Consider the following 16,145-nt stretch of genomic DNA (forward strand, 5'->3'; position numbering starts at 1 on the left):
AAATAAACACATCATGGTAAAATTAATACCTTCTCAGCTTCGCATCGAAGCTAATATACCAAATGATAGTTAAAGATATCTTGCATCCATAAAAAAAAGAATTATATTGATCCATACATCTTTCAAAAAGTTATAGCATTATAAAGTTAAAAATATAAAAAAGAATTTTTTTACAAAAATCGTATTTTTTTTATTAAGTTTCATTTCTGTTTTCACCATGAAGATAAAATAAAGTCCGAAATTTTTTAAAGTTTTATATACTGAACTACAAGGAACTTTCATCATAAACAAAAATATACTATTCTAATTCAATTTTTCGCAATGTTTTCAAATGTGCAATTAGATATTTTCTATCACTTCTAAATTTAATATTATTAAAAACAGTATCTACATATACAAAAATAATTAAGAACAAAAAAAAATTATTTTAAATTAATACTGATTTTGATTATTAATATGTTAAAAATAAGGAAAATGTCATATTTAACCTATTTTTTTAATTGTTTAAAGTTGATTTTTGTGAATGTTTATGATAAAAAAAAATTATTTATTTTACCATAACTTTTAGCTCAATTGGCCAGTTTGAAATTGACATCATTAAATAGAAAATTTTATGAGAATCAAAAGAATTGTATTGTTAAGATTAATATGCAGTTTGGTAGTTTTATAATTACTATTTATAGTAAATTTATCAGAAAACCTCAATACTTTTTTGCATTTTTATTGTAATAGATAATTTAAATAGAAGTAATAGTAATAATTTCCTTGTAACTTTTAGTGTTTGAAAAGATTCTGCAATTGAAATATTCAGAACTTAATTAATTTTAATGATTTACTTTAACTAAATGAACCAATCAAAACAAAGTTGTTAAAAAGATTTACTCAATTGAGCGTATAATAAAATTTGATTATTATTGTAAAAATCCATTATTAATTCAGAAGAAATTAACAAACATTTTTTTAGAAATTATTTATATAGCAATATGTTACTAAAAAATTTGTAATATTAATATTCATATTTTAATATGAATAAAAAATTTCTACTCGCGAGTGGCGACTACAGTAATGGGATCCTTGATCATTATTGAAGTTATTGAATCTAAATGAGATAAATATCAAAGCAGTTGAAACTTAAAAAGAATTAAGAAAAAATGCATGAAAAAAGTTTTACCAACTCGGCAACCGTACGTTGCTACCGTCGACTGAAAAAATTGGCTATTTAAGCTAATTTAAATTTCAAAGTTAATTTCAAGACTTCAAAAAGCAAAAAAATTTAAATAAGTTTATCTTTCTATGCTATATTAATTTTTATTTATATAATATTTATGATAATCTGTACTCCCCTTGTCAGGTAGTTTAAAGTAAAATAAAATACAAAACTCAGAATTTTAACACAAAAATAGCATATTTTTGAATACGTTAGTCATTTTCACCATGAAGACAAGTCCAGAGGTCAAATTTTTTTTTTTCAAATTAAATAATTATTATTAAATAATAATTAAAATAATTAAATAATTCAAATTAAATGTAAATATATTACATTAGTTTTAATTTAAGATATATATAAAAGTATCAGTCTTTCCGGTACATTTTCAAAAGTTAAGTTGAAAAAGTTAACTTTTTGAAACCCTTTCTGTGGGCTATTAAAGGGTCAAATTTTCACAAAAATATATAAAATAATAGGTGAATACCTAAAGTATCTATAAAAAAAAATTTATATTGATTCGGTCATTTTTAAAAAAGTTATGGCAATTTTAAGTAAAAAAAATTGAAAAAATAACGAAAATTAGCGATTTTTAAATTTGTAATTTGTTGGGGGATTTCCCCCGTTTACGGGGAACGAGGGATTTTTTTTGAAATTTTGAGGGTAATGTCTTCGACTAGATACGATTTATGATCTTTTGACGTATGGTTGAAAGAAATCCGTCCGGTGAGAGCTGAGAAAAAGTGGTAACAGACACAAAAAAAAACACATCATAGTAAAACCAATACCTTCTCAACTTCTCATCGAAGCTAACAAATGGTAGTACAGTGTATATATGGCATAGCTAGGACAATTATACTTTGTATCTGACAGTGGTTATAAGCACTGCCTTAAGAAGCGCTTCAATGCAATAGATAATTTTCATATCTAAGAAATTGGTGTATAATTACATAATTACATCAAATCCTACTTCCCTAATTATATCCTGAGTAGTAGTTCATTGATTCAAAAGTTTAATATATGAATAAATATAAATTAGTATACTTCTATTATAAGTAGTTATTACTTTACATTTTTCAAAAAGTTAGAGCAATTTAAAGTTGAAAAATTAAAATATGAAATCGAAAATTTTTACAGCAAAATTGACACATAAAATATAAATTGGCACAATTTTTTTTTTTTTTTTTTGAACTTATAGTATATGATTTAAGTTTTATTTTAAAATATGTTGGAAGCTCGGAGTATTTCCGGAATATTTTTAATACTTAGGTTGCACGATAAAATTTTGTGCAAAAATTTGCTAATTTGATCCCATTCTTATGTACTTACTTGTTTCTTGAGAAGCCGTATTATTAACTAAATAATAAAAAAAATTGAATTAGTGATATTCAAATCTATGAAAGTGTATTATATTTTATAATTTAAATAACAAATAATTAAAGTAAAAAATTTTTAAACATTCAGAGAATGAAATCAAAAATATCCATAAAAATTCTTATTGCCTTAGTAATATCATCATCATAAATTAATAAATCCTAAATGTCGTGTAATAATGTGTGTTTTTATATATACAATTTCTCATTTTCTCCAAAGGAATGAACAAAAAGTATTACATAAAAAATTCTCTAGTTATTCTTACTCGTAACTACAGAATTGTCATCTAAACAAGTTCAATTTATCACAGGACAAGCTAAGTTTAAATCTATTCTATATACAATAAAATAGGTTGAAAAGATAACATATAATAATTTATAAACTAAAACTATAATTATTAAATATTAATATATTATTTTGTAATAAATTATTTTTATAATTTAAGTAGCCTCAAACGTAATACCACAAAAAGATCTACTTAAAAAATTTAATATATATTAATAACATTTTCTTTTTTTACCAGTATAATTTGAAGTCGTATTGATATCTAAATAATAGATAAGTTAAAATAATATACTTTTAGTAATATCTAATAATAAATCAAAATATTATTTACTTATTATAGCTGTGGCCAATGCGTGTACTAAAAAAAATACATTACAATAATTTTATATATACGATCTTATAGTTTTAACATTTTAAATGTATAAACTTTAGTTAAATTCTTACTCAAAACTCTAGAATTGTAGTCTAAACAATTATAAGAAAACACTAAATTAGCTATGTTTAATTTTAATACTAACATAGATTGAAAGAAATGCCATATTTATTAATAACGTAAAACAATACTTAATACATTTTGTTATTATCAAACGTTATATTTTTTATTTTATATAGGAAAAATCAGACTCAAACTTGATATCATATTAAGATCTCAATTACAAATTCTTTGTGAATAATTATAAATTTTCCCTCTTACCAATATTATCCGTAGTCATATTGCTATCTAAATAATAAAATATTTTTAGTATTATGCAGTGCACAAAAATTTATTAAATTATCATTTACTTCTTATTGCTTCGCTCAAGTCGTTAGCTAAAATCAATACATTTTAAGTTTATTTTTATTAGTATGAACTTATATCTTCATACTATAAATGAATGAATGAATACATTTATAAATGAATAAACTTAATTTTTTTTAATATCTCATAAAAAACCTACCAAAAAAGTAATTTTTGTATAAAGAATTTCGTATATTAAAAACGTTTTTTCATTTTTAGATTTTGATAAATTTTCGGAAATACTGGTATATTTAAATATAGCTTAATCTGCCTAACGCGTAGGAATATCGTAGGCTAATTGAAAATGAGAAGGTACTAGTTTTACAATTGTGAGATTTTTATATTTTTACATGTAAATTTTAGACTGATTTGGATTATTTATGATTAAAATAAACATTATTAATCTATCAGTACGCGAAATTCAAAAATCTCCATTCAATTTTAAACCTATTTTATAAAATGAAATCTATGCTACTATACAAAAATGGTTTGTAGAATGTTTGTTTATTAAATATGTTTTCAAATAAAATTATTTTCAATTATTCAAATGAGTATATTTATTAATTTAATTTTTTTGTAATTTTGTAATTATAAAATGAAAATCTGTTAATTTTGTTTTATTGTAATATTAATTTACATAAAATGGTCGCCGATATGTTGACGAGTTATATGTATTATTTATCACTCTCTTTTTTTGTTATCTAATAACAGTCGGCCTTTACCTGTTAGTGTTCGTTCTACCACCGGAACAAAAGCGATACGCTCCTAGTTTTTTAAGTAATTTTTAATGACAAAATGAATACATATGTTTAAATAGTAATGTTTATTACACTTTTTATTTTAGCTTCGATGCGAAGCTGAGAAGGTATTAATTTTACCATAATGTGTTTTTTTTTTTTTATGTCTGTTGCCACTTTTTCTCAGCTCTCACTGAACCGCTTTCTTTCAACAATACGTCAAAAGATCACAAATCGTATCTAGTTGAAGACATCACCCTTAAAAATTGAAAAATTTTCCCTCGTTCCCCTCAAATGAGGAGATATTCAAAAAAATTACAAACTTAAAAATCAGTAAATTTTGTCATTTTTTTCACTTTTTTATCTTAAAACTTCCATAACTTTTTCAAAAATTAACAAATCAACATAATTTTTTTATATACTAAAATCTTAGATATTTTTCTTTCATTGATATTATAATTTTTAAAATCTAACACTTAACCTGCTCATTGAGGGGGATTAAAAATAGCAACTTTTTTACAAAAACTAACTTTTTTAACTTAATTTTTAAAAATGTTCCGGAAATACAGCGTCCTTTAAACATATATCAAATTAAAGCTTATTTTATGTACTATAAAATGAAAAAAAAATTTGTCCCGACAACCTATCTTCTATGCGCAAATGGCTACCGTATTCAAAAATACACTATTTTAACAAATTTTTTTTTTAAATTAAACACTATCTATAGATTTGCATCGAAGCGTTTTTTATGATAGTGAATTTAATCACTGTCAGATATCATCTATACTGGACCCAACTATGCCACGACCTCACTGTGCTGGGTTTTGTTATTATTATAATTGTTAAAAATTAGTATTAGAATTAACAATTTAAAAGTATTGAGCGTTCGATTATTAAATTTTAATATCCCGTTTACATTTTTTTATATTTTGTAAGAAAAATCAGCCTCTAACTTGAAGTCATTATAGATATCAACGAAACCATAAGCCCTGTCAAAAGTTACCAAGAACGGACAAATGGGAGAAAAAGTGGAATTTAAAGGATAGAAAACCGTAAATTTCTCCCGCGATCGCTTAAGAAATTAGGATATAGAAGAGAAATAACAAAGTCTTCATATAATAAATACATTTTATCTCTTACCAATATTATCTCTGGTCGTACTTATATCTAAACAATAAATAAGTTAGAATAAAATATTTTCATAATTATCCAGTGCATATAAATCCATAAAATAATTATTTACTTCTAGCTCCGTGCAAGTTATTAGCTAAAAACCAATACATTTATATTAAGTTTTTTTTCTTACAGACTTATATATACAAAATTTTAAATGAATATAAGTTATTTTGTTGTATATATTATCGTAGGCAATCGGAAACTGATTAGGTACTGGTTTACTATCATGTAATTTTTTAAATATTTGTTTCACGCAATTTAAGATAGAATATGCAAAAAAACACTTTTAATCATGTTTAGTACATATTGAGATGGGATTACATTAGTTTTTTAAAATAAATACGGGACTGTTTAACAGATATGTGCAAGTCAGCTAGTCATACTATGCACATTTATATCTATCATGACAGGTATGCCACTGACACCTGAAATACTTTATTGATGATCTGCAGCCTTCTTGTTTTACTCATGACGACTCACTTTTCAAAACGTGTGGTCATTTTATTCTTACATTAAAAAAAAAATTTACTAAATTCTAATCGCCGTATACTAAAGATTAAAAAATAATAAGTATTGTACAATTTAGTTTAACTAATAAGCACCAATAAATTGAAAAACTGCATACGATTATATAATATCAAAACTATGCTACCATACAAAAAAGGCATGTTCAATTTTTTTTTCTGTGTTAAAATTGATGAAACTTTATTTTAAAATCTCTGATCCTAAAATTTTTTTAACGAATTACAATAAACTTTCCTTTATTATGCTTAGTGTGATAATGCAATGAAGATCTATTGTTCCACTAGGAGAATATGGCCTTCAAATTCAAAATTTTTTAGGAATAAAATGTATAAGAAAAATTAGCATCTAACTAAAAGCCTCATTAAGATCTAAATAGCAAAACAATGTATATTAATATCATTGCCCCATCTTACCAATAAAAATTGAAGTAAAATTTGTATCTAAATAACAAATAAGCCAAAATCATATAATTTTAGTAAAATTAACTGAATATAAATCAAATTATAATTTACTTCTCATAACTTCAGACGCTAAATTTACTAAAAAATATATAATACATATTGAATTTTATGTATGCAATCTTATATATTCAAAATTATAAATGTATAGATCTCATAAATATTCTGCCTAAAATATAAATTTTGTATATTGATAATTTTGTTTCATTCTTAGAATTTGAAAATTTTTCTAAAATATTGGTATCTAAAAATATAACTAAATCTTCCCAAAAATGTAGGATTATCGAAAGGAAGGGAATATAAGAAAGTTTTTCATTTATGTGATTTTTTTAATATTTGTCCATGCAAATTCTAGACTGATTTTATAAGTTTATACATCAAAAAAATGTTATTAATCTATCAGCACCAGAAATTTTAAAATCTCGTGTTATTAATACGGACATTATATTAAACAGCTATCTATATAAATATGGTTGATTAGAAGGTGTGTGGAACTACATCACTATTCTAGGTTTTTTATTAGATCTTCATGAATAGTGCTCCAAAAGAAAACTTATTTTATCTAGTATTAATTTTATAATAATTAATGTTTTTGAATGAGATACAAGAAATAAAAAAAAACGAACGATTTTTTACAAAAAATATGTTACTATTGACTTTAAAATCAATTAAATAAAAAATATATATAGCGGAAAAGCTATTTTTTTTTTTATCATAATTATATTCAAAAGGCTTTAATCTTCCATACAATAAAATTTGTAAAAAATCCTGGACAACTTTTTCAAAATTTAAAATTAAGGATTGAATTGAGGAATAAAAACGAAATTATTATACAATCTTTAAAGTTCTTTAGTTAAAAACTTACTCATAACTCGGGAATATCCACCTAAACAAGTATAAAATACACTGAATTAACTATGTTCAAACTTATTCTGAATATTAGATAGATAGATTAAATTCACGAAGTACGATATTTATTAATAACTTAAAACAATACTTAATACATTTTGTTATTATCAAACGTTATATTTTTTATTTTATATAGGAAAAATCAGACTCAAACTTGATATCATATTAAGATCTCAATTACAAATTCTTTGTGAATAATTATAAATTTTCCCTCTTACCAATATTATCCGTAGTCATATTGCTATCTAAATAATAAAATATTTTTAGTATTATGCAGTGCACAAAAATTTATTAAATTATCATTTACTTCTTATAGCTTCGCTCAAGTCGTTAGCTAAAATCAATACATTTTAAGTTAATTTTTAATAGTATGAACTTATATCTTCATAATATAAATGAATGAATGAATACATTTATAAATGAATAAACTTAATTTTTTTGAATATCTCATAAAAAACCTACCAAAAAAGTAATTTTTGTATAAAGAATTTCGTATATTAAAAACGTTTTTTCATTTTTAGATTTTGATAAATTTTCGGAAATACTGGTATATTTAAATATAGCTTAATCTGCCTAACGCGTAGGAATATCGTAGGCTAATTGAAAATGAGAAGGTACTAGTTTTACAATTGTGAGATTTTTATATTTTTACATGTAAATTTTAGACTGATTTGGATTATTTATGATTAAAATAAACATTATTAATCTATCAGTACGCGAAATTCAAAAATCTCCATTCAATTTTAAACCTATTTTATAAAATGAAATCTATGCTACTATACAAAAATGGTATATTCAATATTTTTTCTGTGTTAAATTGATATAACTTTATTTTTAAAACTCTGATCTAAAAATTTTTTAACCAATGACAATAAATTTTCCTTTATTATGTTTAGTATGTATATACGATGATGATCTATTATTCCACTATGAGAAATTGGTCTTCAGATTACAAATTTTTAAGCAAAAAAATCTATAAGAGTAATTAGCGTACAACTTAGAAGCATCGTTAAGGTCTAAATAACAAATTCCATGTATATTAATATCATTTCCCTATCTTACCAGTAAAAACTGAAGTCATATTGATATCTAAATAACAAATAAGTCAATATAATAAACTTTCATTAATATCTAGTGAATATAAATCCAATTATAATTTACTTCTCATAACTTCAGACACTATATTAACTAAAAATAAAAAATATATATTTAATTTTATATATACTGATACGATCACATGTACTTGGTCATATCTCATATTATTATTGTAACGCCAACTACGCCTATATTGTTGATACAGTGACACGTATTACTACAGGTTGGCAGACCGCACATTTAAAAATTTTTGGAATTTGCGGCCACTGTGCCATTATCCTTAACTGAAGTTGACTTTTTATCATCATGGCGGCCATTACTCTTATTCTATATTTACTTTACTTTTCTACCACCAAAACAGTGTATGTGTGTGTGTGTTGCCGTCAACTATCCCCCGTTGGCCCCTTAAAATACTGTTGTCGAGCATTTAGGCATAACTTCTAAATAGCGACGAAACAATATAATCCTATATATTCAACATTTTTAATGTATAAATATATTTTTTGAACATATTATTAAAAACCTGCCTAAAAAGTAATTTTTGTATATTGCATTTTATGTATTGATAATTTTTTTTCATTCTTAGATTTTGAAAATGTTTTGAAAATATCGGCATCTTTAAATATAACTAAATCTGTCCAAATTAGTAGAATTATTGTAAGTAAACAGAAAATGAGAAAATAATGGTTTCACAATGATATGATTTTATTAATATTTGTCCAGGCAAATTCTAGACTAAGTTTATGCTTAAAAAAAAAAGAGATTTTTCTTCTAGATAAGTATATAAACACTTAATGAGCTATTTTTAAAACTGTTTTATATACATACAATACTCTGAAAAGAAATGCGATATATATTTATAACGTAAAACAATACTTTTAAAACATAGTACGCTATTCTATGCTATTCTTAAACGTTATATTTTTTTATTTTTTGTACGAAAAATCAGCCACTAACTTGAATTTATTATAGATATAAATAACAAATTTCTCATATATTAAATACATTTTTCCTTCTTACCAAGAGTTTCTGAGATGGTATTGATATCTAAATAACAAATAATTTAATATAAAATACTTTTAGTAGTAGCTAATATATGATAATTTATCAAAATATTATTTACTCCTCATAGCTTCGACCAAGTCGAAAAAAAATATATCACAATAATTTTATATGAACGATCTTAGGTTTAACATTTTAAATGTACAAACTTAAGTTAAATTTTTACTCAAAACTAAAATATTATTCACTTTTTATAAATCAACTAAACTATAACTCATTACTTAAATCTGCCCTCAAATGAATAGCTAAAAACAAATACATTTTGTTTTATTTTTACAAATTATATGTTCAAAATTTTTTAGCTTGAAAAAATATAATCTAGTTTAACCAATCAAAAATTTGAAAAACTTCATTTAATTCAAATTCGTTTATAAAATACTTTAAGCTACAAAAAAAGAGGCTTATTTAACTTTTATAAATTATCATAAATTTATTTTTAAAACTCTGGCTCTATTAAAATTTTAATAACTAAACTCAAAAAAATAACATTTCTTTTTTCTTATCAGTTAAATATTATTCTCAGGTAGCGTGATTAATAAATGGATTTATTGATTTAACTTACTATTAATAAAATGGATATTTTATTGAATCATAATAGAATTATATAAAATTGAATGATAATTAAATCATCGAAGGAAAAATAAATTAAAATTCGGCTTTCGATTTAATTAAATACATCCAGAGTTCTAAAAACACACAATTTTTTTCATTAGCTTGTTTAAATACTAGTAGTAATTTTTATACACTATATAATATATAATATATTAATATCCAGTATATTATATATAGTATATTAATACGGTATGACCAATTCGGATACGAGGCAGTGTTTGACACGCACTGCTGCGGGTTCATAACTGACTAACCACACGTTCCGAAAAATAATTGGTTAAGAAACCTTCTTCTTTGGAGGAGATATCACGATGGCCTTTAATGGGCTGATAAAAGCGAAAAAAAAATATCCAGTGGAAATTAACAAATAAAATTATTATTTACGTCTCAAATTTGCAGTCAATTCATTATCTGAAAAAAATAAAAATATTTTATGCTTAATTTTATTTGTACGGATTTATATAAATGAGATTTTTTTTTTAATTCCATAATAAAGTAATTTTTGTAAGGAGTTTTCTGTTTATAATTAAGGTTATAAATTATTTTATATTTCTTACAATTATTCAAAAGTTAACATATACCAGTTTGATATGATATATTAATATACACAAAAATTTAGTATACAATCAGTGTAATTTTGACAAGTATTAAAAAATCGTTAAAAAATAAAACATTTTCATCATCATTTATTAGTATTATACTGTGGATATAACTTATAATCTGTTATAACCTCATATCTATAAATGAATAAATCTTACATTGCATGTAATAATGTATGTTTTTATATAATAAAACTTTCTTTTAAATTTTATGAAAAATAAAATTTGAGTAAGATCTTCAACTTTATAATATATAGCATAATATTTCAGTGTTATCCTGGAAAACTTCCACCCAAAATATTCACACCCAATACCTCCCTAAATACAGCATAGACATAATGCTGTGAGTTCATATTTATACAAATATCAATTGAAAATACAAAAAGCATATCTGTTATATAAAATCAATTAGCTACATGTATTTGGTATTATACATGTAATTTAACTATAAAATTCGGAAAATATTAGCTTCGATGCGAAGCTGAGAAAGTATTGGTTTTACTATGATGTGTTTTTTTTTGTGTCTATTACCCCTTTTTCTTAGCTCTCACAGAACGGATTTCTTTCAACGATACGTCAAAAGATCACAAATTGTATCTAGTCGAAGACATTACCCTTAAAAATCGAAAAAATTTCACTCGTTCGCCGTAAATGAGGAAAACCTCCAAAAAAATTACAAATTTAAAAATCGCTAATTTTCGAAATTTTTTCAATTTTTTTTACTAAAAACTGCCGTAACTTTTTCAAAAATGAACATATCAATATAATTTTTTTTTTTTATAGATGCATGATTGCTTTACCTATCATTTGGTATTTTTTTTTATAAATCTGACTTTTTACCTACATACAGGGGGGGATTCAAAATGACAACTTTTTCACAAAAAATTAACTTTTTCAACTTAACTTTTGAAAATGTTACGGAAGGTCTGACACTTTTATATATATCTTAAATTAAATGTAATGTAAAATACTTTAATTTGAAGAAAAAAAAAATTGACCTCTGGACTTGTCTTCATGGTGAAAATGGCTACCAAATGCTATTATTGTGTGAAAATTCTCAATTTTATTTTTTACATTTTTAACTTTATAATGCTATAACTTATTGAAAAGTGTATTGATCAATATAATTTTTTTATGGGAAATACTATTTTTTAATAATCTCTTTTTCATTCGACATACTTTATCTTAATCAGGATATTAATAAGGAACTAGCAGATCATGTAGCTTTTGGAATAATACACCAATTTTTTAAAATTAAACACTATCTAAAGATTTGCATTGAAGCGTTTTATTTTGATAGTGATTTTAATCACTCTCAGATATCATTATACTTGATCCAACTATGCCACTTCACCAAAGTGCCGCGACCCCCCTGTGCTGGGTTTAATAATATTGTTTTAACGAAGATAATTAATTATAAATAATATATCAAATGAGTTTTTGCTAGTCTTACGCTAATATTAAATAATTTTAAAATTTATATTTATATTTTTTAAAATTATTAATATACCTGGTTGAAATTCAAAGTTATAGTATGGATGATTGCATAAAGGACAACGGTAACTTATCTTATCAATTTTCCAATTATATATACAACCTTGGCAAAATGTATGTAAACATTCTCCTATAGATGTATCTGGATTATTTAATAAACAGACAGAACATGTTTCTAAAAATGAAAAAATTAATAAATTATTTGAAACAATAAAAAATATTTGTTAAAGATATATTTATAAAAGTAGAAAAAATTGTTTTGGAAACACTCTGATGACTTAACTACTCACTGCTACAATCAGATAAAAAAAATTCTTGGATTCTTAATAACAAATTGTCATTAAATTCCAAAATAAATTTTCATAAAATAAAAATTTAACTATACTTCAACTTACCATCTGCTTTTTGGTCATCTCTTAGAATACCATTTGCTTTTAAAATAAATATTCCATATTAGATTTATTATTTAAGACCAGTATTTATTATATCATATATTTCATATTTGTATGTTTAGTATTACAAAAACGCAACATATAAAATAAATCAAGAAACATGAATACTAATCATTGAATAATATAATAGTTTTTCGTAATAAATACTATGCAATTCAGATTTCTAAATATTTATTAAATATAAAACCAATCTGTTCTACATATAATTACAAAAAGTACATTTATTTTTTAAAAAACTAATAGTGCGTATAACTATTATTTATTTATCATACTATTTAGTATGTTGATGTAACTATTGAAGATTAAGAATTGTTAGTTAAGAGGAAAGAAATATGTGAAGCCAAAGTAGTTTTAATTAATCTAAGTGATATTTAAGAAGAATCTTAACAGAAAGATATTTTTATTTAATTTAGATTAACCATCATTATTGTAGTGACTGTGGAATGATCGAGAATCTTCGCGATGGATAGACAACACAAAATGCATATAGCGCGAATGTTCTCGATCACTCCATTAGAGAATCTTCTAGAACTCAACATAATATAAAACGGCGCGACGTAACAATAACGTCAATCAGTTAGTTAGCTAGTCGTCAGTCAATCGGTTAAATAGTTAAGTACACGTAGTGCATTAATATAATTTTTATATAAATTTTCTTAGTGTTTAAACAATAAACCATCTACATTTTTTCTGTTATAAAAATTAGTGTTTTTATTTATTTTAAATAGATAAGTTAAGCACTAAAATTATTAAATTCCAACTTCATTTTTATTAATTTAGAAGCTCGATTTAGTTTTAACTCACGTTCTTCGTCTTGATTATCACCTGGAATAGTAAATTATATCACACATAAAAATTAATAAATATATTTTTATATAAAATTACAGTTCTAAGTGAGGTGTCATAGAATAGTCATGTTCCTGTCACGCTTAATATAAATTTTCTTGTTAATAAACAATACATTAATTTAATAGTTTAAATTTAGTATCAAATAAAAGATAAAAGATTAAGCTACAAACTCATCATAAAATCAACCACCCGTTTTGGGGCTAAGGGCCCCCAGCTAAGAATTTTCTTACATTTTAATTAGTATAAAACATACACAATGCAGAACAATATTACTTCACCAACCATTCCGTCAGCTCATAAATGCAAACTTAATACAATGTGTAAGATGTCAAGATTTTGGTCACACAAAAAATTTCTGCAACCACCAATCACGTTGTGTCAAATGTGGAGTTTCTCCACATTTGACTCAAAATTGTACAAAAACACCTGAACAACCACCTAAATGTGCATTATGTCAAGGGCGACATCCTTCGAGTTACCGAGGTTATACAGTCTACAAGGATTTCACAAAAAACAGAAATCAACCACTTACAAAAATACTCAAGAACCGAAAACACAAACTCCTTATTCAAATATTGTAAATGAACCTTTAGGTCACACCTCACAACAAACTTTTCCATACACACAGCATCAAACACAAAAAACGTACGCTCAAGTACTCACTAACGACAATACTCAAGACTCAAAAAACCTTACAAACCAACTATCAACATTTATTAATGATATCAAGTCATTAATTAACCCACTAATTACTCTTCTCACCACCGTTATAAACAAAATACTATTAAAAAATGACTAACTCTGACAATAACATACCTAAATTAACTATACTTCTTTGGAATGCAAATGGAGTAAACCAACATAAAAACGAGTTACAGCATTTTCTCTATGAAAAAACAATTGATATTGCACTAATCACAGAAATTCCACCAATTCGTCAAGAAAATGGCACCTTAGCTATAACGGACCAAGACAAAGCCAACATTTTTGCGGGACAATTGGCAAAAACATTCATTCCAAATACTAATTTATACTCTGACAATAATTTCAATGAAGAAATAAAATCCTTCTTAACATCTCCACTACCAATGGCTTTACCAGCCAAATATACAACTCCAGGTGAAGTTGAATATTTAATAAAAAAACTTCCTTCAAGGAAAGCACCCGGTTATGATCTAATTACCAATAAAATTTTAAAAAATGTTTCACAAAAAACCATGATTTTGTTAACCTACATTTACAATGCGATGCTAAGCTTATCATATTTTCCTATAATCTGGAAATTTGCAACTATTATTTTAATACCAAAGCCAAACAAACCAATACATCTTTCTACGTCTTACAGACCAATAAGTTTATTACCAGTATTAGGTAAACTTTTCGAAAAAATATTACTCAGAAGACTACGTCCTATTCTATCATCACATAATATTGTACCAGATAGTCAGTTTGGGTTNTATCACATAATATTGTACCAGGTAGTCAGTTTGGGTTTCGCAACAGACATTCAACAATACATCAAATACACCGATTAACTGATGAAATTGCAACAACACTTGAAAATAAACATTATTGTACCGGTCTATTTTTGGATGTAGCACAGGCCTTCGATAGGGTCTGGCACGAAGGATTACTATTCAAATTAAAACACTATTTACCAGCTCCATATTTTCTCATAATAAAATCATATTTGGAAAACAGACACTTTGTCGTTCGCCAAGGAAATGAATTCTCATCATACCAAAAAATAAATGCAGGTGTACCTCAAGGAAGTGATTTATCCCCAGACCTTTATAATGCATTCACTGCCGATATCCCTCAAACGGATAAAACAATTTTAGCCACATACGCAGACGATACAGCTGTACTATCAATTNGAAACAATTTTAGCCACATACGCAGACGATACAGCTGTACTATCAATTAATAATGATCCAATCGCAGCCAGTCTTTCACTACAATATGATATTGTATTATATTATATTATGGACAAAAAAATGGCGAGTAAAAATCAATGAAGATAAATCTGCTCAAATCATCTTCACTCTAAATTTCAAACCACAAGAATGTCCTCAAATTATTATGAACAATATTCCCATAACTATAAAAGAAGAGATCAAATACCTAGGAATTACGCTTGACGAACGATTGACGTGGAGCCCCCATCTAAAAGAAAAAAGTAAAAGTGCAAGAAACAGACTACACCTTCTACGTCCTCTCCTTTTACAACCTTTTCCGTCCTCTAATTTACAACCTTGGGATTAATACCATGATAAGATATTTGATAAGGCAATTACTACTTATCACTCTCATTCAAAAGTATAAGTCATTTTCATGGAAAAAGTTACAGACCTCCAAATTATAGTAATCATGAAAAGATAGTGTTTTCTTCTGTCCTTTTCTCAATACGTATTTCAATGTTTAATACAGTAAAATAATACATGAAAATTCAAATTTTCACAAACTATAAAATGCTACAGAATATTTACTACTGAATATTAATAAAATATTTTTTTATTAAAATTTTTCTTAAATT

The 16,145-nt window shown here is 24.7% G+C and overlaps 1 protein-coding gene across 13 annotated transcripts in view; it reads right to left on the minus strand.

Moving 5' to 3' along the window:
* Positions 1 to 16,145, minus strand: part of LOC126907241 (uncharacterized) — a 235,096-nt gene that overhangs the window by 90,254 nt on the left and 128,697 nt on the right. For 12 of the 13 annotated variants that reach the window (XM_050688423.1, XM_050688413.1, XM_050688387.1 and 9 more), the window contains 6 exons: positions 7,665 to 7,691; positions 7,403 to 7,423; positions 6,592 to 6,618; positions 6,493 to 6,519; positions 5,622 to 5,645; positions 5,519 to 5,545 (listed from right to left, as the gene is read on the minus strand). In XM_050688423.1, the coding sequence (XP_050544380.1) occupies positions 5,519 to 5,545; positions 5,622 to 5,645; positions 6,493 to 6,519; positions 6,592 to 6,618; positions 7,403 to 7,423; positions 7,665 to 7,691 (153 nt within the window). Of the gene's footprint in view, positions 1 to 3,307; positions 3,329 to 3,557; positions 3,585 to 3,646; positions 3,674 to 4,363; positions 4,407 to 5,518; positions 5,546 to 5,621; positions 5,646 to 6,492; positions 6,520 to 6,591; positions 6,619 to 7,402; positions 7,424 to 7,664; positions 7,692 to 16,145 lie in introns of those variants that run through there. The other variant, XR_007704443.1, reaches the window with a different exon arrangement.

This window comes from Daktulosphaira vitifoliae, unplaced genomic scaffold (genome assembly GCF_025091365.1).
Source record: "Daktulosphaira vitifoliae isolate Bord-2020 unplaced genomic scaffold, ASM2509136v1 Scaffold_1, whole genome shotgun sequence".
Classification (NCBI taxonomy): Eukaryota; Metazoa; Arthropoda; class Insecta; order Hemiptera; family Phylloxeridae; genus Daktulosphaira; species Daktulosphaira vitifoliae.